Raw genomic sequence first — 21,480 nt, 5'->3', positions numbered from 1 at the left:
TGTGGTAGGGCTGGGGTAAGGACAGTAGTTGCAGAGAAATTAGTTTTAATGTTTGGAAGATGATGCTGAAATTTGAGGGTGAAGTGGAGTATTTTCCAAAATTAGCAGTGCATTAAAAAGGGAGATTACTGTTATGCGATTTTTTTTTTTGATCTCCAGAACAAAGCACAGTTGGTCCTTGAGCAGCGTGGGGGTTGTGTTAGCAATGCTGCACTTCCGCATAGATGAAAATCTGCCTAAAACTTGCGTAGTCGGCCCTCCATAGTCGTGGTTCCTCTATGTATGTGGTTCTTCTGTATCTGTAGTTCTATATCTGTGGATTCCGCCAACCGCAGATCATGCAGTACTGCAGTATTTGCTACTGAAAAATATTCACATGTAAGTGGACCTATGCATTTCAAACCCACTGTTCAGGGATCCACTGTAATGTGAAAACTGATTTTTGAATACCATTCAGATTACCAAAGCTTCAGAGTTAGATCTCCTTCAACAATGCTGGAATGTCAGCTCAATAGAGTGAGCTAATTTTGTAGTCATTTGCTACAGTAGATAACTAATAAAATTATTTGAGCCTTTGCTACTAGGCACTATTATTTGTTTTGTAGATTAGAAAAGGCCATCTTCTAAGAGATTACTATTTTACTAATATAAAACACTTGTCAGAAAATAGTCATCCTTCTCAAGCAGTTTAGCTAACTTTGGGAGGAACTTTTTCATATATATTACTGCTTATTGTTAACTCTCTGAACTTTGATTCTGTGATAAATATTTTTCTGAAGTGTTCAAACTATTCTTGGCTCCAGTGAAAGATTTCCTTCTTTAATGTTTCACGGAGACAACAATGCCTTTGTTAAAGTTTGTATTTCTAATCTATGGCTTTTCTCTTTTTTTTTAAATAAATAAATTTATTTATTTTTGGCTGAGTTGGGTCTTTGTTGCTGTGCGCGGGCTTTCTCTAGTTGCGGCGAGCAGGGGCTACTCTTCGTTGCAGTGCACGGGCTTCTCGTTGCAGAGTCTTCTCTTGTTGTGGCGCACGGGCTCTAGGTGTGTGGGCTTCAGTGGTTGTGTCTCGCGGGCTCTAGAGCACAGGCTCAGAAGTTGTGGCACATGGGCTTAGTTGCTCCGCGGCATGTGGGATCTTCCCGGACCAGGGCTCGAACCCGTGTCCCCTGCATTGGCAGGCAGATTCTTAACCACTGCGCCACCAGGGAAGCCCCTCTGTGGCTTTTCTTGACGTCTGTACTGAGTTGACATTTTAGAAATAATTTCCGTTTCTCAGTATAGTGAAGAGCAAAAGAAATTTAAACTATGGAAGAGGTTAGTAATAATGAAAATACGTTTGCAAAAGCCACAGACTGTCTAGCCCTCAGTTTTTTGATAATTATTGGTAAATGAAATCTGAGTTTTGTTTACTACTGTGAGGGGCATTATTTACAGTATAAAGTTGTGAAACAGATATTCATGGGAAAAAAACATACAGTTGACTCTTCCTGTTAATTTGCCAATTCTGTTTTAGGAAAATTATTTACTGAGCAAATGAAACACTGAAAGAATGGTGTTTATCTTCTTCTTTAAGTGTTAAAATAGGATACAGTGCGTTTTTTTCTTTCATTTGTTAATAGCAGCTTGTTCTTCTGTATTATTTATTAATTATCTACTTATTCCCTCAGCAATTATTTTTTGGGAAATGTGTGAATATAGTAGGTTCTGAGGGATATGAAGATGAATCAAACATAAACCCTGCCCTTGAAAAGCTTATAGTATAGGTGGAAAAAAGAATAAATATCAGGTTCCTTTAGTGAAGTATATAAAAATCTATTGCTAAGGAAGCTCAGAAGAGGAAGAAATTTTTACTGAAAAGAGTATATATCAAGGAAATTTTCTTGATGAGTGTTCAGAGTTATATACTTTGCATTTGCAAGTGAAGGCTTTTGCTATTCCATTAAAGAAGACATTTTTATTAAAATTTTAAACAATGTATTAAATATCATTGCCTTAAATTAGAAATATAGTTTTCTTAGAGAAGGTTCTAGACTAAGTGTAGTGGATGAATAAACCCTGACAGTCTGATAATGTGCTTTTTTTTTTTTTTTCTTCCTAGATTAGGGATGATGTACCTGTATTATTTTATTTATTTAAGTATGTGCAGATTATTAAACAATTTAATAGAATAGATTTTGCTGTAGGAAAAATAGACTGTATTTTCTTTTAGGTCAGTACTGTCCACATGCTCATTTATCTTCCTTTTTGAATATCATTAAAAATGCTTAAGTACTTAAAAGAATTGATCCATTTTATAATTAAAAGCACTAGTTTTCATTTTTACTTGTAACAGTATGGAGTTAAAGAATTGTTTAGATCCAGAAAGAATTTTAAAATAATTTAAGATATTAAGTTTCAGAATCAAATGATTTTAGAACTGGAAGTTCTATTTAAAATTTAGATCATAATTTTGCTCTTTCAAATTGTAGCATGCTTTTAGAATCTGTTGGAACACAGTCTACAATTATATTAGCTCATTGAGGAAAAAAGCTTCTCATTTATGTCACATGGTCTAGCAATGTGTTGAGGTATGTATTTTAAAAAGTGTGAGGAAGTACTTAAATGAAGAAGGAATCATAAAATGTTGGAACTAGTCGGTCCTTAGGGAGGTCATCTAGTATAGTCCCTTGGTTCTACAGGAAGAAATTGAGGCCTGCAGAGATTAAGTGCCTTGTCCCAGGTCAGGTAGCATAATGGCAGAGCTAGAACTAGAACCCTACTCTCTGGACTTCAGCCAGCTGAAGTGAAAACTGAGTTAGCACATCTGCTTCCAACCTTGTAGTTTTTTTAAATAACTGCATTGATGACTTAAAGGTATCTCAGTAGAAATTGACCCTTCAAAATAGTATTGAAACTGGGAAGGTGCTGAGTGCCTGATTACTACGGTTGAATAGCTGCATAGCTAAAGTTTAGAGTGTAAAATTTTGACTTTAAAAGTGTATTACTTACTTTTGAATTTCTAAAGCTTAAACATTATAGGAACATAATTATTTCCATACTAGGTTAAATCTATCATATGTCTCATCCTAGTCCAGTGTTCTGTAACCGTCAGAGGCCTTGTTGGGATGCCTTGATAATAGCCATAAAGTGTATTAGTAGCATTTTCTATTAATAGGCATTTATGTTTCCATCATTCACAAATTTTATTTCTTACTTGTGCAGCATATTGAAGGATTGTTAACTCTAGTGTGAAGTGCTACTACTTCTTTTATCTCAATTTTATACAACTTTTAAGAGACACTCTTGAATTCTAGAATGTATGTATATTAAATAAGGAACGTGTGTTTCTGGGATGAAGTTCCAACTTTAAGTTAAACTTTTCTTACACTATCTCTTAAATCATTTTCTTTTCTTTTTTTTTTTTTTAGCCATTTGTTTTGTTGTTCATTTCTAACCTAGAGCTTTTGAATATGCTTAATCTTTGTAAATGAAAAGTAAATGATTAGTATTTGTTCTAATAGAGAAAATTATTATCCTCTATATTGGGTTGGACAAAAAAAGTTAATATGTATTTTTTTACAGTTTATTTCACATCTTCCAATGTTCTACTTTTTGTACTAGGTCATGCATGCATTTAGCAGTTATATACTTAAGAGGGTGGGTGATATTTGAATGTTATGAATAGATTTTTTTGGACCTTTTCCAAGTACATTTGTTTTTGCATAATTGGCGTCAAAATAAGTTTATTATACATTCATAAAGAATGGCAAGGAAGATTGCAGTGTCTTATTGAAACTTGGCAAAATTGCACAAAAACTTCAGTGCAGAAAATCAAGGCAATCCAGATATGATAGAGAGAGAGAGAGAGGAGAGAGAGAGGGAGGGAGGGAGAGAGGGAAAGAAAGATAGAGCGAGTATGTAACTGAACAGAGGGAAGGTGAAATATTAAGTTGTATGTGGGGAAACAGACACTGAAATCGTCTGTTATCTAAAGATATACATGTAGTCAAGATTCTACATACTTTTTAAAATTCAAATGAGTGACTGGATTCATACCTAGATTTTCTCACTTCTTTGACTTACTGATATTATTCCTTGCCCTTCCAAGGCAATAAATGTTGCCTTGATCTACAAGTTATTGTTGTGTGCATGTGAACAGGAGCATGCTCTGTCAAAGAGAATTAACCTTTCCAAACCTATATTAGACTTATTTATCCCTTCATATATACAATGGTCTATTTACTATTAAAAAAAGAGAGAAACAGTTGGTTTTTTCCTACTTTTATAAGTTTAACATATGGAATTTCTTCTTACTTCTAACCTTATGATTGATTGAATTGTCCACAGCATGATTTTTTTTTTTTTTTAAACTATTGGTAGTATTTATTGGAACTACCTTAGTTTATTCTTAATTATGCATCCTGGTTTTTTTATAGAATGGGTATTGTATTTCAGTATTATTATTTAAGTGGGCCTTTGTTAAATATAAAGCAAGATACCTCCAGTAGGTCCTGTTGACAGTAAGTTTTATGTTGTAGATGTGAACAAGGTATTTTTTACTATAAATTGACTTTCTAAACTATATAACTATTTTCAAGCTTAGATTATAATGGTAAGGTTAAGTAAGGCAAATGTACTACTGCTTTTTAAATTTAAATTCAAGCTTAAAATACATGACAAGGTACAGATATAAAAACTACTCGTTCAGAATTACATATGTATATACAATTGCTGGTATGCTAGGTTCATGCCCATAATTGTTGTACTCTGTGTTAAAGCTTATGAGAAAACTTATTTAGCTTCACACTCTACTTCTCATTACTTTACTCACAAACAAATAAATTTACCTGAAAGTATACATGATGGTTAAGCAGGAGCTGAGAAGAAAGGCACGTATATTCAGAAATCTTTGGTAAGATCTATAAAAGTATATGTTTTATATGTCACACAAAGTATAACACTTGCTTTAACTGAGTAGCTTATAATGTTATTCAGGAAGCATATTAAAAAGTTCTGCACTCAGCTCTTATGCTTTCCCTTTCTCATTCTTTCTGCCTCTTGATCTCTTGGTTTTAAAATCTTCCTCCTTATTTTGTAGACACTGCTCTCCTGTTCACTACTTCTTCTCTGTCTTTACGTCTCATCACTGGGCCTCTCTCAGTGTCTGTTTTCCCAACCTTCATCCCAAATTCCAGCTGTATATCTACAACCAGTTGGTCAGGTAACTTTGCACCTTTTTCAGTGCACTCTTTGATAGAGCATGCTCTTTTCTTTTTGTTTGTTTTTATTGCTTTTTTTTTCTTTCTTTTTTTTTCTAACAGCCTAGGGGCTTCTTGTCAAATGTCCCATAGATTTTACCTTTTTGTTTCCACATTAATTTGACGTGCTGATTGTTTAAGAAGTGGAGTGATAGTTCTTGTGCTTTTTATTAAGTGTTTGTTGGATATGTGAATGCATTTTTGTTGATTAGCTACCACTACAGATCTAACACTTATAATATGAGCAGCCCACCTTTCATTTAGCTGTGGCGTCTACATTTGAGGAGAGCAAATAGTAGCTTTTTAACTACTCAAATAACTATCTAAATCAGTAGTGTCCCCTAACCCTTTGGAGCTAAGATATACTAGGCTATTTAATTCCAGAGATTGGGTTAAATTGAGAAGTTTGAGGCATTTGGTGCATCCTTTTACTCAAGTAAATAGTCATGTTTTATGCATAAGGCATCTGACTGTGGTTCTCAGTGTTCTGTCCATGAAAAACAGATAGACTATCACCTGACATTGCATTTCCCAGGTAATGGGAACCAAACTCACTATACCTGAAGCAAAACCAGGCTGAATTTGAATATAAAAATCAAAAAGGGACATGAACAGGTTTTTTGTTTGCTTGCTTGTTTGGGATTTTGGGGTTTGTTTTGTTGTTGTTGTTTTGGTCTTCGTTGTTTTGAGTTTGTGTGTTTTCTGGTCTGAGCCTTCAGAATAAATTCCTTGTATCTTCTGTTATGAAAAAGAGTCACCTGTGAAGAATGAATACATAAGTACTATCAGTCATGGTTAGCCAAATATTCTGAAGATTTTTTTTCCTGAAATTACCCCACAGTTTTTCCTTTGCTAATTTTCCAAATAATTAATTACAAGTAAAATAAATAAATTCTCTTATTTGCTGAATAAGATCACTTACCAAAGCTTCTATTATCTCACACTTTTTTCAGAGGAATACTGTGAATGTCCTGTTTTATACAGCTTGTTGATAACGTAATGAGTAATAAAGCTCTCAAAGTGATTTCTGCCTATAGGTTTGTTCTCTCACTGTTTTTCATGGTGTGACCATAGGTTTCTGACAAAGCGAGAGCAAAAACTAATGCAACGGCGCCAACATGCAGAGGAGCTACTAGAGTGGAAGCGACGTTTAGATGCAGAGGAAGCAGAAATTCGTCAAATGGAAAAACAAGCTTTGGCTGCCTGGGACAAAGAATTGATAAAACCTAAAACTCCTAAGAAAGAACTGGAGGACCAGAGAGCAGAACAGAAAGGTAATAAAGACTAACTATTCAGACGACATACTAAAAGCCTAACGTAACTGAAAGATTTACTTAATTATTTTAAAAAATGGTGAATGATTAAGGGTGAAGAAGGTGATACAACTATGAATGCTACAGATATTGAAAAGATAAGAGAATACTGTGAATACCTTTATGCTAATATACTTGAAAACTTAGAAGAAATGGGTAAATTCCATGAAATGGAAATGGGTTGTTCTAGGACCACGTGGGGTTTAACACATACTAAAAATTGATAATGTGGTGGATTACTTAAACAGATTAAAGGAGAAAAATTACATGATATCCCAATGGATTCAGAAAAATCACTTGATAAAATCCAAAAAAGCCTTTGTAATAAAACAAATAAATCTCAGATCAAATTAGCAATAGAAGGGGACTTTCTTTACCCAGTATAGGATATCTATTAATGAAAACAAAAAACCAAGCCTGCAGCAGACTTCATACTTAATAATAAAACATAGAAAGTTTTCCCCAATAATAAAACATAGAAAGTTTTCCCTTTGAATTTGGAAATCAGACAAAAAGATGCTTATTTTCACTTACAGAGTGAAAGGAAGAAGCAAAACTCTCATTATCTTATTGAGAAGAGCAGATGAGAAGGCTATGCACATAGAAAATCCAGCATTTACATGTCAGTTATTAGAATTAGTTAGTTTAGCAAGGTTGTGGATATAAAATCCATAAACAAAACTCAATTGCATGTCTGTAGATAAGCAGAAATTGGTTAGAAAAATCTAATTATTAAAAGAGATGCCATTTATAAATTTAACAATAAGTATTGAAGATCTTTATGGAGAAAAGTTTATAATTTTATTAGGAGACATTAGAGAAGACCAAAATAAATAGAACTTTACCATATTCACAGATAGTTTCAGTGTCATAAAGATGTTAATTCTCTCTGAACTTATTGGTAGGTTCAAGACAATTTAAATCAGAAACCTGGCAAGATTTCTTTGTAGGGTTTGACAAGCTCATTTTAAAATTTATATGAGGGCTTCCCTGGTGGTACAGTGATTAAGAATCCGCCTGCCAATGCAGGGAACACGGGTTCGAGCCCTGGTCCGGGAAGATCCCACATGCCGTGGAGCAGCTAAGCCCGTGAGCCACAACTCCTGAAGCCTGCGCACCGCAACCAAGAGTAGCACCCACTCCAACTAGAGAAAGCCCGTGCGCAGAAACTAAGACTCAACGCAGCCAAAAATAAATAAATAAATAAATTTATTAAAATAAATAAAAATAAAATAAAATTTATATGAAAGAGCAAAGGACCAAAAACCAGACATTCCTAAAGAAGAAGCACAAAATGCAGGAACTTACCAGTTTCAACACTTCTAGAAGTATAATAATTAAGATAATATATTTGTTATCAAAGATAGACAAATCGATTTTGAAACAAATAGCTCAAAAAAGACCTGTGCATATATGGAAAGTTGACTTTTGACACAGGTAACTTAGGAGACTAGTGAAGAAAGGAGGGACTCTCCAATAAATTTTGTGTGAGGTAAAAATAAAGTTGGGTCCCTACATGTCAGTATAAAAAGATTGAGCTCAAGGAGGGAGAAAGGTGTAAATGTGAAATTTAAACTATAAAACTTTTAGAGACAACATAAGAGAATATCTATGACATCAGGGGGAGGGAAAGATTTCTTTAACGTTATACAAGACAAAAATCATAAAGGGAAAGATTGATAAATTTCACTTTACTAAATTAAGAATTTCTGTTCATTAATACATATAAAGAAAGTAAAACAACAAAATAAGAAGATATTTGCAATACATATGACTGACAAAGGAATAGTATCAAGAATATATAAGCAACTCCTATGAATCAATAATAAAATGACAACCACATTAAAAAAAACAGGCAAAAGAGCAAATGGTTCACAAATAAGAAACTCCAAACGGTCAGTAAACATATGAAAAGGTGTTCAACTTCATTAGTAATCAGAGCATAAAAACCATAAAGACATACCATTGCATGCCTATGTTCATTTCCTAGAGCTGCCGTAACAAATTACCACAAATTTGGTGGCTTAAAACTTTTTTTTATTCTCTCACTTCTGGAGGCCAGAAGTACAAAATCAAGGCATTGGCAGGACTGTGTGCTCCCTCTGAAGGGTCAAGAAGACAGTTCTTTCCTTCCTTCTTCCAGCTTCTGGTGGTATGCTATAGGCATTCCTCGTGTCTGCTTAACTAAGTCTCACACAGTCTTCTCTTACATATCTGTCCTTCTCCTCTTTTGTCTCACAAGGAAACCTGTCATTGAATTTAGGGCCTACCCAGATAATCCAGGATGATCTCATCATGAGATCCTTAACTTAATTACATCCGCAGACCTTTTTTCCAAATAAGATTATATTCACAGGTTTTGGGGGTCGAGACATGGACACATCTTTTGGGGAGCCATCATTCACCCCATTTAAAACATCCATCAAACCTGTTGGTATGTAGGTGGAACAAAGAACTGCTGGTGTAAGTGTTAATTGTTAAACCTAGTTTGAAAAACAGGTTGAAAGGCGAGGCATTAAAAATAATCAATAAAATGATAAAAATAATAAAGCCAGGTACACGTCCTACAGTTCAGCAATTCCATTGCCAAGTATAAATCCTAGAGCAATGGTTCTTAAAGTATGGTCCATGGTCTCTGAGATCCTTTCAGAAGGTCTGAATAATACTGACATATTGTTTACCTTTTTCACTGTGTCAGCATTACACTGATAGTATAAAAATAATGGTGGGTAAAATTGCTGATGCCTTAATATGAATCAAGGCAGTGGCACCAAATCATATAATAGTCGTTGAATTCTTCACCACCCTGTACTCACCATAAAAACATGCCATTCTTACATTTTATTTAATTTTAATTTAAATATTTACATAATTAATTTAAATATTAATTTATTGAATCTCAATTTTGAGTACATGTCTTTTTAATATTCTATGTGACAAATAGGAAATATTCATAAAGCACTTGTGTTTGCCAAAGCATGATGGTTATCCTGAAGAAAAGCACTTACTACAGTTGTTTGGTTTGCAAGCTGAACTAGCAATTTTTTCATGTAGTACCATTTTTACTTAAATGACTAACAAAATATGGTTATTCAGACTTGAGTATTTGCAAACAATTTTTCAGAAACAAATGAAGCAACTCTGACTCTTTAAGAAAAACAACTGATAGTGTTTATTGTCGGTAATAAAATTTAAACTTTCAAGTGAAGATTTAAGGCTTTTAGAAATGCTGTTTCCCCTACTGTGAGCTTGACAGCTTTCCAATACTTTAAAGACTTTCCTGGTATGAGTAATGATATCAAAGTCATCTTTTCATATTGTGTGATAAAATGTGCCAATATTTGAAAAGATCTTCCTAACTCAGTGAATCAATATTTTCCAAATGACCCGTGATGATTAGAAAATCAAGTATGGATAAAAGATCCATTTAAAGTGCAAGATAAGGGTGGGAGGGAGACACAAGAGGGAGGAGATATGGGGAGATATATATATATATATATATATATATATATACATATATGTATAGCTGATTCACTTTGTTATAAAGCAGAAGCTAACACACCATTGTAAAGCAATTATACTACAATAAAGATGTTAAAATAAATAAATAAATTGCAAGACAGGCCAATGGATTTTAATGGAACAGATTATGAATTTCACAGATATGGTTTCAGATTCCACATTACAGCTAACATTTAAGAAACTACCAATTGTCCACTTTTGGTGTGGCATTAAAAAAGGATATCCACAATTACCTGTAAATACTGTTAAAATACTCTTCTCTTTTCTAATTATGTATCATTTGTGTGAGGCCAGATTTTCTGCATATACTTCAGTCAAATCAACATATAGCCACAGACTGCATACAGAAGCAGATATGAGAATCTGTCTCCTGTTAAGCTAGCCATTAAAGTTTTTAATTTAATGTAAAATAGTTTCTCTCCTTTCAACTAAATTTTTTTTAAAATGTAGCTATTTTGAATTTTAGAAAATGTCGTTTATATTAACATAGAGAGGTTTTTTACTGTTATTTTAAAATAAATTAATAAATACTTTTATTTTTTCCATTTTAATTTCTATTATGGTAAATATTGATAGATATAACTGTATCTGTAACCACATAAACTAAAGCTTTTTGGGGTCTTCAGTACTTTTTCAGAGTGTAAAGTGTTCCTGAGGCCAAAATGTTTGAGAACTGCTGTCTTACAGCAATGTTTTTCGAGTTGTGGGTTGTCCCATTTGCGATGTATGAAATCCATTTAGTGGATTGCAGTCAGCATTGTTTAAAGTTGAAATAAAATAGAAAATATCATTATGTCATACATAGGTTAACTATATTATGATTAGGGTAAAAAATCTGAAAGCCACTGCTGTAGAGAAATTTTACATAGATAGGTAGATAACAGATATAAATATATCTATCTGTAAATACTTATATATATATGTATATATATAGAGAGAGATATACATATAGATATCTATACATATTTATCTATACTAGGAGATATATATGACATTGTTCATAGCAGCAGTATTTGAAATAGCAGGGAAAAAAAGGAAACCACCCACATCAGTAGGAGAATGGATAAATAAATTGTGGTATATTTACATATTATATCATGCTCAGTAAAGAAGAAAAAATTACAGCTAAACAAATCAACATACAAGAATCTTAAATCACAGAGGACTACAAGCAGTTTGATTTCTTTTATAGAAAATTCAAAGCAAACAAAACTAAGTGATATATTATTTAGCTATACATACCAAGTGGTACATAAAGAAAACCAGTGATGCAATAAATATAATTCATCTGTAGTGTTCCTTTTTTCTTCAGTTTATTCAGCAGAGGCTTACTTCTGTGTCAACTTCCACATCCTCATTCTGTAGCGTCAAATTCTGCTGCAGACTTCTCCATCTTGAAAGGAAATTTAACAGGTCCGAGAAAAGAGATTCAGTGTCTCAGGTTTCATCATGGGCTGTAACAGAAGTAGAAAACATTTCTGACTATGCCTGGAAGGCAAATTAAGACTAGCTGTTGTTGTTCAAGTCTCCATTTGTCAGAAACTGTTGGCCTGTGTAATCATAGAAAGTGTTAACTGGGTAAATGTGATAAAGCAAAGGCAATTTTAATCTCATCAAATATAGCTTAGGAATAGTGTATTTAATGAGCTAAAATGACATAAATAAAAGAAAAATTAAGAAAAAGAAGAAAATACATTATAATGAAATGACAGTGTACCCCTCAGGGCACATTGTTGCAATAGCTGAAGCTAAGATCAAGCAGAAAAGTAACTTACTAAAGGCCATGTATTTTATGGTTCATAAAATTTTTTTTTTAAATTTTAATTTATTTATTTATTTATGGCTGTGTTGGATCTTCGTTTCCGTGCGAGAGCTTTCTCCAGTTGCGGCAAGCGGGGGCCACTCTTCATTGCGGTGCGCAGGCCTCTCACTATCGTGGCCTCTCTTGTTGCGGAGCACAGGCTCCAGACGCGCAGGCTCAGCAATTGTGGCTCACGGGCCCATCTGCTCCGCGGCATGCAGGATCTTCCCAGACCAGGGCTCGAACCCGCGTCTCCTGCATTGGCAGGCAGAGACTCTCAACCACTGCGCCACCAGGGAAGCCCCATAAAATTTTTGAGATGACTGGAGAGCCAGCTCCACACTGAGCTTCTAGGAGCAGTGCTAAAACCACACCACAGAACTGGCCTGGTGAGAAAACTGCTCTAGCAGCTACTCAGCAGAGCCCTGAAGAAAACTGCTGTTTTGGTGTTCTCTCTTTGCCTGGCAAAGAATAAAGCCACCCTTTCTTTTTCCTCCAAAAAAAAAAAGAAAACTGCTATTTTGTATCATTTCCCCACTCATGCCACTTCTGCACCAGGGACTCAATTTTGCAGTCACTGAGAAATCCACTGTCACTACCAAAAGCCACCTAAATTAGAGTCCACATGGAGCCGCCTTCTTCAGGTTACTCAATTTTAAAATGAAGTCTTCTACAGGGACATCAGATTGGAGACACAAGATTTCAATGCCTAAGTTCCAATGCCCAGCAAGGAAGGCTGGAAATTTCATTTTCTGGGTTCTGTCTTGGGTGACAAGGAACTCATGTGGCAGGAAATTTATCAAATATCAGTGAGGGATTAAAAATAAGCTTGGGCTCCAAGAAACATGACATGTCCATTGTTAAGGAGTTTAAGCCATATACCTTTCTTTCATAAAGCATTATAAAATATTGTTCAGGAAAGAACTCCGAGACTTTTTTCCAAAGCCTGATTTTTTAAAATGGCTACCAAACACTTGAAATTTGTCTAGTAGAACTAAGAAACTGAATTTATTTAATTTTAATTTTAATATTTAAGTAGCAACATAAGGCTGATGGCTACCATATTCGACAGCACCTGCAGATTATACATTTTAAAAAGTTTTGGTGTTTTTTCCATTTTGTTTTATGTCACATTACATAGGGTATGTTTTAAAAGAAATGCTGAAGATTGACTGCTATAGTCCATATTTTTTAAAAAGCGTACAAATGTTGCTAGACTCCTACTGACATGTTACTCTGTCTTCAGAAGTCAGGGATACAGTGAAACATTACGTCACATCTCTTAGGATGGCTATTATCAAAAAAGACAGAAGAAAAAAATGTTGATGAGGATTTGGAGAAATTGGAACCCTTGTGCAGTGCTGGTGGGAATGTAAAATAGTTGTAACTGCTATGGAAGTAGTAAAGCAGTGCCTCAAAAAATTAAGAATAGAATTACTATATGATTTAGAATTTCCACTTCTGGGTATATACCAAAAAGAATTGAAAACAAGTTCTCAAAGAGATATTTGTACACCCATGTTTATAGCAGTATTATTCACAATAGCCTAAAGATGAAAACCCAAGTTTCTAGGAACAGATGAATGGATAAACAAAACATGGTATATACATACAGTAGAATATTATTTAGCCTTAAAAAGGAAGGAAGTTCTGAAACATGTACTAACATGGATGAACCTTGAAGACATGTTAAGTGAAGTAAGCCAGTCATAAAAGGGCAAATATTGTATGATTCCACTTATATGAGGTACCTGAGTACAAATTCATGGAGACAGAAAGTAGAATGGTTGATGCTGGGCTTAAGGAGAGAAGAGAATGGGGAGTTATTATTTAATGAGTACAGAGTTTCAGTTTGGGAAGGTGAAAAAGTTCTGGAGATGGACGGAAGTGATGGTCACACAACAGTGTGAATGTACTTAATGCCACTGAACTGTGTACTTAAAAGTGATCCAGGGACTTCCCTGGGGGCACAGTGGTTAAGAATCCACCTGCCAATGCAGGGGACATGAGTTCGATCCATGGTCCTGGAAGATCCCACATGTCGTGGGGCAACTAAGCCCGTGTGCCACAACTACTGAGCCTGTGCTCTAGAGCCCGCGCACCGCAACTACTGAAGCCCGTGCGCACGCTAGGGCCTGCGTGCCGCAACTACTGAGCCCACATGCTGCAACTACTGAAGCCTGTGCACCTAGAGCCCGTGCTCTGCAACAAGAGAAATGACCACAATGGGAAGCCCATGTGCCGCAACTAGAGAAAGCCCGTGCACAACAATGAAGATTCAACGCAGCCCCCCGCAAAAAAAAAAAAAAGGGATCCAGATGGTCAATTTTATGTATATGTATTTTACCACAGTTTTTTTTTTTTTTTGGCTGCATGGCTTGTGAGGATCTTAGTTCCCCAACCAGGGATTGAACCTGGGCCCACAGCAGTGAAAGCACCAAGTCCTAACCATTGGACCACCAGGGAAATCCCTTTTTTTTTTTAACCACAATTTTAAAAGAATAAATTTTTTAAAAGTCAGGAAGTATAGGAAGAGGTCTGGAAAGACACACACCAATCATACCTGACTGCCGGTGGTTTACTTTGAGGTGTGGAAATTGGGCAGCTGAAAGTGGTTGGAGAGGATCATGTGAAATAATCACTTTACGGCCTTCTATACTGTTTGAAGTTTTGTTTTGTTGTTTTTTTTCAACTACATTCATGTACTACTTTTATAATTTCAAAAATAAGGGCAAGGGCCAAAAATGAAGATTTCCAAAATGAATTCTTCCACAAAGACATCAGATTGGAGAAGCTTCTTCAGTGGTTCTCTCTCAGGAGGTGGTGGTACATTCATTTTCTTCTTTATACAACTTTTATGCTGTCTGAACTTTTCAAATCAGTATATGTTACTTATTGAATAAAAATAAAATATGTTAAGGGGTATAAAGCAGGAATGTAGAGGCTTCTTCTATTCCCTACTACCTAAAATCATTTTTTAAGCCATTTAAAATTTTACCCACATTCTATCTTGGAGTAGATGAATATCCTTGAGGATTTAAAAAATTCCTTCCTTATTTATTCAACCATTCTGATTATACTACTCATTCACAATGTAAAAATATATCGTTTTTTTAAAATAGATCTTTATTGGAGTATAATTGCTTCACAGTACTGTGTTAGTTTCTGTTGCACAACAAAGTAAATCAACCATATGCATACACATGTCCCCTCCCTCTTGAGCCTCCCTCCTCCCCTCCCTATCCCACCCCCTAGGTCATCACAAAGCACCAAGCCGATCTCCCTGTGCTATGCGGCTGCTTCCCACCAGCCAACTGTCTTACACTCGGTAGTGTATGTATGTCAATGCTACTCTCACTTTGCCCCAGTTTCGCCCTCCCACCCCATGTCCTCAAGTCCATTTTCTACCTCTGCCTCTTTATTCCTGCCCTGCAACTAGGTTCATTAGTACCTTGTTTTGTTTTTTTTTTAGATTCCATATATATGCGTTAGCATACAGTATTTGTTTTTCTCTTTCTGACTTACTTCATTCTGTATGACAGACTCTAGGTCCATCCACCTCACTACAAATAACTCAATTTCATTTCTTTTTATGGCTGAGTAATATTCCATTGTATATATGTGCCACATCTTCTTTATCCATTCATCTATCGATGGACCTTTAGGTTGGTTCCATGTCCTGGCTATTGTAAATAGTGCTGCAGTGAACATTGTGGTACATGTCTCTTTTTGAATTATGGTTTTCTCAGGGTATATGCCCAGTGGTAGGATTGCTGGGTCGTATGGTAGTTCTATTTTGTTTTTTAAGGAACCTCCATACTGTTTTCCATAGTGGTTGTATCAATTTACATTCCCACCAACAGTGCAGGAGGGTTCCCTTTTCACCACACCCTTTCCAACATTTATTGTTTCTAGATTTTTTGATAATGGCCACTCTGACTGGTGTGAGGTGATACCTCATTGTAGTTTTGATTTGCATTTCTCTAATAATTAGTGATGTTGAGCATTTCATGTGCCTCTTGGCCATCTGTATGTCTTCTTTGGTGAAATGTCTGTTTAGGTCTTCTGCCCATTTTTTTTTTTTTTTTTAAGAAATGAATGTTTCATTAATTTTCAGACTTTTTTTTAGAAATTTATTTATTTATTTATTCATTTTTAGCTGTGTTGGGTCTTCGTTTCTGTGCGAGGGCTTTCTCTAGTTGCGGCGAGCAGGGGCCACTCTTCATCGCGGTGCACAGGCCTCTCACTATCACGGCCTCTCTTTTTGTGGAGCACAGGCTCCAGACGCACAGGCTCAGTAGTTGTAGCTCACGGGCCCAGTTGCTCCGTGGCATGTGGGATCTTCCCAGACCAGGGCTCGAACCCGTGTCCCCTACATTGGCAGGCAGATTCTCAACCACTGCGCCACCAGGGACGCCCCTTCTGCCCATTTTTTAACTAGATTGTTTGTTTTTTTGATATTGAGCTCCATGAGCTGTTTGTATATTTTGGAGATTAATCCTTTGTCTGTTGTTTCATTTGCAAATATTTTCTCCCATTCTGAGGGTTGTCTTTTTGTCTTGTTTATGGTTTCCTTTGCTGTGCAAAAGCTTTTAAGTTTAATTAAGTGCCATTTGTTTATTTTTGTTTTTATTTCCGTTACTCTAGGAGATGGGTCAAAAAAGATCTTGCTGTGGTTTATGTCAAAGAGTGTTTTTCTTTAAGAGTTTTATAGTGTCTGGTATTACATTTAAGTCTTTAATCCATTTGGAGTTTATTTTTGTGCATGGTGTTAGGTAGTGTTTTCATTTCATTCTTTTACCTGTCCAGTTTTCCCAGCACCACTTATTGAAGAGGCTGTCTTTTCTCCATTGTATGTTCTTGCCTCCTTTGTTGTAAATTAGGTGCCCATATGTGCGTGGGTTTATCTCTGGGCATTCTGTCCTGTACCATTGATTATTTCTGTTTTTGTGCCAGTACCATACTGTCTTGATTACTGTAGCTTTGTGGTATAGTTTGAAGTCGGGGAGCCTTATGCCTCCAGCTCCATTTTTCTTTCTCAAAATTGCTTTGGCTATTCAGGGTCTTTTGTGTTTCCATGCGAGTTGTAAAATTTTTTTGTACTAATTCTGTGAAGAATGCTATTGGTAGTTTGATAGGGATTGCACTGAATCTATAGATTGCTTTGGGTAGTATAGTCATTTTCACATTATTGATTCTTCCAATACAAGAACATGGTGTATTTCTCCATCTGTTTATGTCATCTTTGATTTCTTTCATCAGTGTTTTATAGTTTTCTGAGTACAAGTCTTTTGCCTCCTTAGGCGGGATTATTCCTAGGTATTTTATTCTTTTTGTTGCAGTGGTAAATGGGAGTGTTTCCTTAATTTCTCTTTCTGATTTTTCGTTGTTGGTGATAAGAATGCCAGATATTTCCGTGCATTAATTTTGTGTCCTACAACCTTACCAAATTCATTGATTAGTTCTAGTAGTTTTCTGGTGGCATCTTTAGGATTTTCTACGTGTAGTATCATGTCATCGTCAAACAGTGACAGTTTTACTTCTTCTTTTCCAATTTGTATTCCTTTTATTTCTTTTTCTTCTCTGATTGCTGTGGGTAGGACTTCCAAAACTATGTTGAATAAGAGTGGTGAGAGTGATCATCCTTGTCTTGTTCCTGATCTTAGTGGAAATGCTTTCAGTTTTTCACCATTGAGTATGATGTTTGCTGTGGGTTTGTCATATATGGCCTTTATTATGTTGAGATAGGTTCCTTCTATGCCCATTTTCTGGAGAGTCTTTATCATAAATGAGTGTTGAATTTTGTCACAAGCTTTTTCTGCATCTATTGAGATGATCATATGGTTTTTATTCCTTAATTTGGTAAGGTGGTGTATCACATTGATTGATTTGTATATATTGAAGAATCCTTGCATCCCTGGGATAAATCCCACTTGATCATGATGTATGATCCTTTTAATGTGCTGTTGGATTCTGTTTGCTAGTATTTTGTTCAGGATTTTTGCATCTATGTTCATCAGTGATATTGGTCTATAATTTTCTTTTCTTGTGATATCTTTTTCTGGTTTTGGTATCAGGGTGATTGTGGCTTCGTAGAATGAATTTGGGGGTGTTTCTCCCTCTGCAATTTTTTGGAAGAGTTTGAGAAGGATGGGTGTTAGCTGTTCTCTAAATGTTTGATAAAATTCGCCTGTGAAGCCATCTGGTCCTGGACTTTTGTTTGCTGGAAGATTTTTAATTATGGTTTCAATTTCATTACTTGTGATAGGTCTGTTTATATCTTCTAATTCTTCCTGGTTCAGTCTAGGAAAATTGTACCTTTCCAAGAATTTGTCCATTTCTTCATGGTTGTCCATTTCATTGGCATATAGTTGTTTGGAGTTGTCTCTTATAATCCTTTTTATTTCTGCAGTATCAGTTGTGATTTCTCCTTTTTCATTTCTAATTTTATTGATTTAAATCCTCTCCCTTTTTTTCTTGATGAGGCTCGCTAAGGGTTTATCAATTTTGTTTATCTTCTCAAAGAACCAACTTTTAGTTTTATTGATCTTTGCTCTTGTTTTCTTCGTTTGTGTTTCATTTATTTCTGCTCTGATCTTTATGATTTCTTTCCTTCTACTAACTTTGGGTTTTCTTTGTTTTTCTTTCTCTAGTTGTTTTAAGTGTAGGGTTAGATTGTTTATTTGAGATTTTTGTTTCTTGAGGTGAGATTGTATTGCTATAAACTTCCCTCTTAGAACTGCTTTTGCTGTGTCCCATAGGTTTTGGGTCGTCATGTTTTCATTGTCATTTGTTTCTATGTATTTTTTAATTTCTTCTTTGATTTCTTCAGTGATCTCTTGGTTATTTAGTAGCACACTGTTTAGCCTCCATGTATTTGTGTTTTTTACAGTATTTTTCCTGTAATTGATTTCCAATCTCATAGCGTTGTGGTCAGAAAAGATGCTTGATACGATTTCAATTTTCTTAAATTTTCCGAGGCTTGATTTGTGACCCAAGATGTGATCTATCCTGGAGAATGTTCCGTGTGCACTTGAGAAGAAAGTGTATTCTGCCACTTTGGGGTAGAATGTTCTATAAATATCAGTTAGATCTATCTGGTCTGTTGTGTCATTTAAAGCGTGTGTTTCCTTATCTATTTTCTATTTGGATGATCTGTCCATTGGTGTAAGCAGGGTGTTAAAGTCCCCTACTATTATTGTGTTACTGTCGATTTCTCCTTTCATGGTTGTTAGCATTTGCCTTATTTATTGAGGTGCTCCTATGTTGGGTGCATAAACATTTATAATTATTATATCTTCTTCTTGGATTGATCCTTTGATCATTATGTAATGTCTCTCCTTATCTCTTGTAGCAGTCTTTATTTTAAAGTCTATTTTATCTGATACAAGTATTGCTACTCCAGCTTTCTTTTGATTTCCATTTGCATGGAATATCTTTTTCCATCCCTTCACTTTCAGTCTGTATGTGTCCCTAGGTCTGAAGTGGGTCTCTTGTAGACAGCATATATATGGCTCTTATTGTTTTGTATCCATTCAGCCAGTCTGTGTCTTTTGGTTGGGGCATTTAATCCATTTACATTCAAGGTTATTATCGATATATATGTTCCTATTACCATTTTCTTAATTGTTTTAGGTTTGCTTTTGTGGATCTTTTTCTTCTCTTGTGTGTCCCACTTAGAGAAGTTTCTTTAGCATTTGTTGTAAAGCTGGTTTGGTGGTGCTGAATTCTCTTAGCTTTTGCTTGTCTGAAAAGCTTTTGACTTCTCCATCGAATCTGAATGAGATCCTTGCTAGGTAGAGTAATCTTGGTTGTAGGTTTTTCTCTTTCATCACTTTAAGTATATCCTGCCACTCCCTTCTGGCCTGCAGAGTTTCTGCTGAAAAATCAGCTGATAACCTTATGGGGATTCCTTTGTATGTTATTTTTTGTTTTTCCCTCACTGCTTTTAATATTTTTTCTTTGAATTTAATTTTTGTTAGTTTGATTAATATGTGTCTTGGTGTGTTTTTCCTAGGGTTTATCCTGTATGGTACTCTCTGTGCTTCCTGGACTTGAGTGACTATTTCCTTTCCCATGTTAGGGAAGTTTTCAACTATAATCTCTTCAAATATTTTCTCAGACCCTTTCTTTTTCTCTTCTTCTTCTGGGAACCCTATAATTCGAATGTTGGTGCATTTAGTGTTGTCCCAGAAGTCTCTGAGATTGTCTTCAATTCTTTTCATTCTTTTTTCTTTATTCTGCTCCTTGGCAGTTATTTCCACCATTTTGTCTTCCACTCACTTATTCGTTCTTCTGCCTCAGTTATTCTGTTATTGATTCCTTCTAGTGTATTTTTTATTTCAGTTATTGTGTTGTTCATCTCTGTTTGTTCTTTAGTTCTTCTAGATCTTTGTTAAACATTTCTTGTATTTTCTCAATCCATGCCTCCATTCTGTTTCTGAGATTCTGGATCATCTTTACTGTCGTTACTCTGAATTCTTTTTCAGGTAGATTGCCTATTTCCTCTTCATTTATTTGGTTTTGTAGGGTTTTACCTTGCTCCTTCATCCGTGACATATTTTCTTCCCGTCTCTTTTTTTTTTTTTTTTAATGAGTGGGATTGTGTTCCTGTCTTAATGGTGGTTTGGCCTGAGGCTTCCAACACTGGAGTTTGTAGGCTGTTGGGTAGAGCTGGGTCTTGGTGCTGAGGTGAGGAACTCTGTGAGACCTCACTCCGATGAATATTCCCTCGGGTCTGAGGTTCTCTGTTAGTTCAGTGGTTCGGACTCACATCTCCCACCGCAAGAGCTTAGGCCCGACCCCGGGCTTGTGAACCAAGATCCCACAAGCTGCCTGGGGCAGCAAAAAAAAAAAAAAAAAGTAACAAAGTAAAAAATAAAGTTAGACTAGGAAACTAACAGATATGTTAGGAAGAATATAAAAATAAAAATATAGGTGAATCAACACCTGGAAGGTATATCAGTACCACAATAGTAAAAAAGAGGAGGGAAAAGAAAAAAGGGCGGGAGTGGGGGAAGGCCTTGGCTGTGGAGGGCGGGGCCTAAGCAAAGTCGAGGTTTGGGTGGTGGGCGGGGCCAATGCTCAGGACCCACAGGGCTGGAAAAGGCCCTGGGGGCTGTGGCGGTTGGGGCTTAGGCTCAAGGAACAGAAGGGACCCAGGCGTGCCCCCCACCTCTGGTCTCAGAGGGCAGGGGACCTCACTGGGAGCCCAGCAGGCTTCCGGGGCTCACGTGCATGGGGCACATGCCGTCTGTCCTCTCCTGCTCCTCCAGTCTGGGAGGGCCCCTCCCTGCTGACTTTCCTGATCTCCCTGCCTTCCCTCCTTTGCCCCCAAGGACCTACGTGGCCTGGAGGGGGACTTTGGAGGACAGGGGACCGGCCTGGGAGCCCAACAGGCTCCCTGTGCCCAAGTGGGCAGGGCAATTGCCCTCCAAAAATATATCTTTTAATATTTTTAACTGAAATGCTTTTAGGTGTTAGATCCTCCTTGTTTATTAAAGTAAAACATTCTTTGGGATATAGGTATTTCTTTTGCTAAATAAACTTATTTTATGGATTTCAGGCCCAAAGTCTTCAGTGATATTTTTGGAATTGAGTATAT

The 21,480-nt window shown here is 36.0% G+C and overlaps 1 protein-coding gene across 3 annotated transcripts in view; it reads left to right on the top strand.

Moving 5' to 3' along the window:
- The window catches only part of CEP350 (centrosomal protein 350), a 136,127-nt gene that overhangs the window by 81,154 nt on the left and 33,493 nt on the right, over positions 1 to 21,480 (top strand). For 2 of the 3 annotated variants that reach the window (XM_082465044.1, XM_082465043.1), the window contains exons 28-29: positions 5,081 to 5,203; positions 6,315 to 6,514. In XM_082465044.1, coding sequence (XP_082321170.1) covers positions 5,081 to 5,203; positions 6,315 to 6,514 — 323 coding nt within the window. The remainder of the gene's footprint in view (positions 1 to 5,080; positions 5,204 to 6,314; positions 6,515 to 21,480) is intronic. The other variant, XM_082465045.1, reaches the window with a different exon arrangement.

The sequence above is a fragment of the Balaenoptera physalus genome (assembly GCF_965194825.1).
Source record: "Balaenoptera physalus genome assembly, chromosome: 1".
Classification (NCBI taxonomy): Eukaryota; Metazoa; Chordata; class Mammalia; order Artiodactyla; family Balaenopteridae; genus Balaenoptera; species Balaenoptera physalus.
Note: the sequence above shows the minus strand (reverse complement) of the source record. Positions and strands in the feature narration are given on the sequence as shown.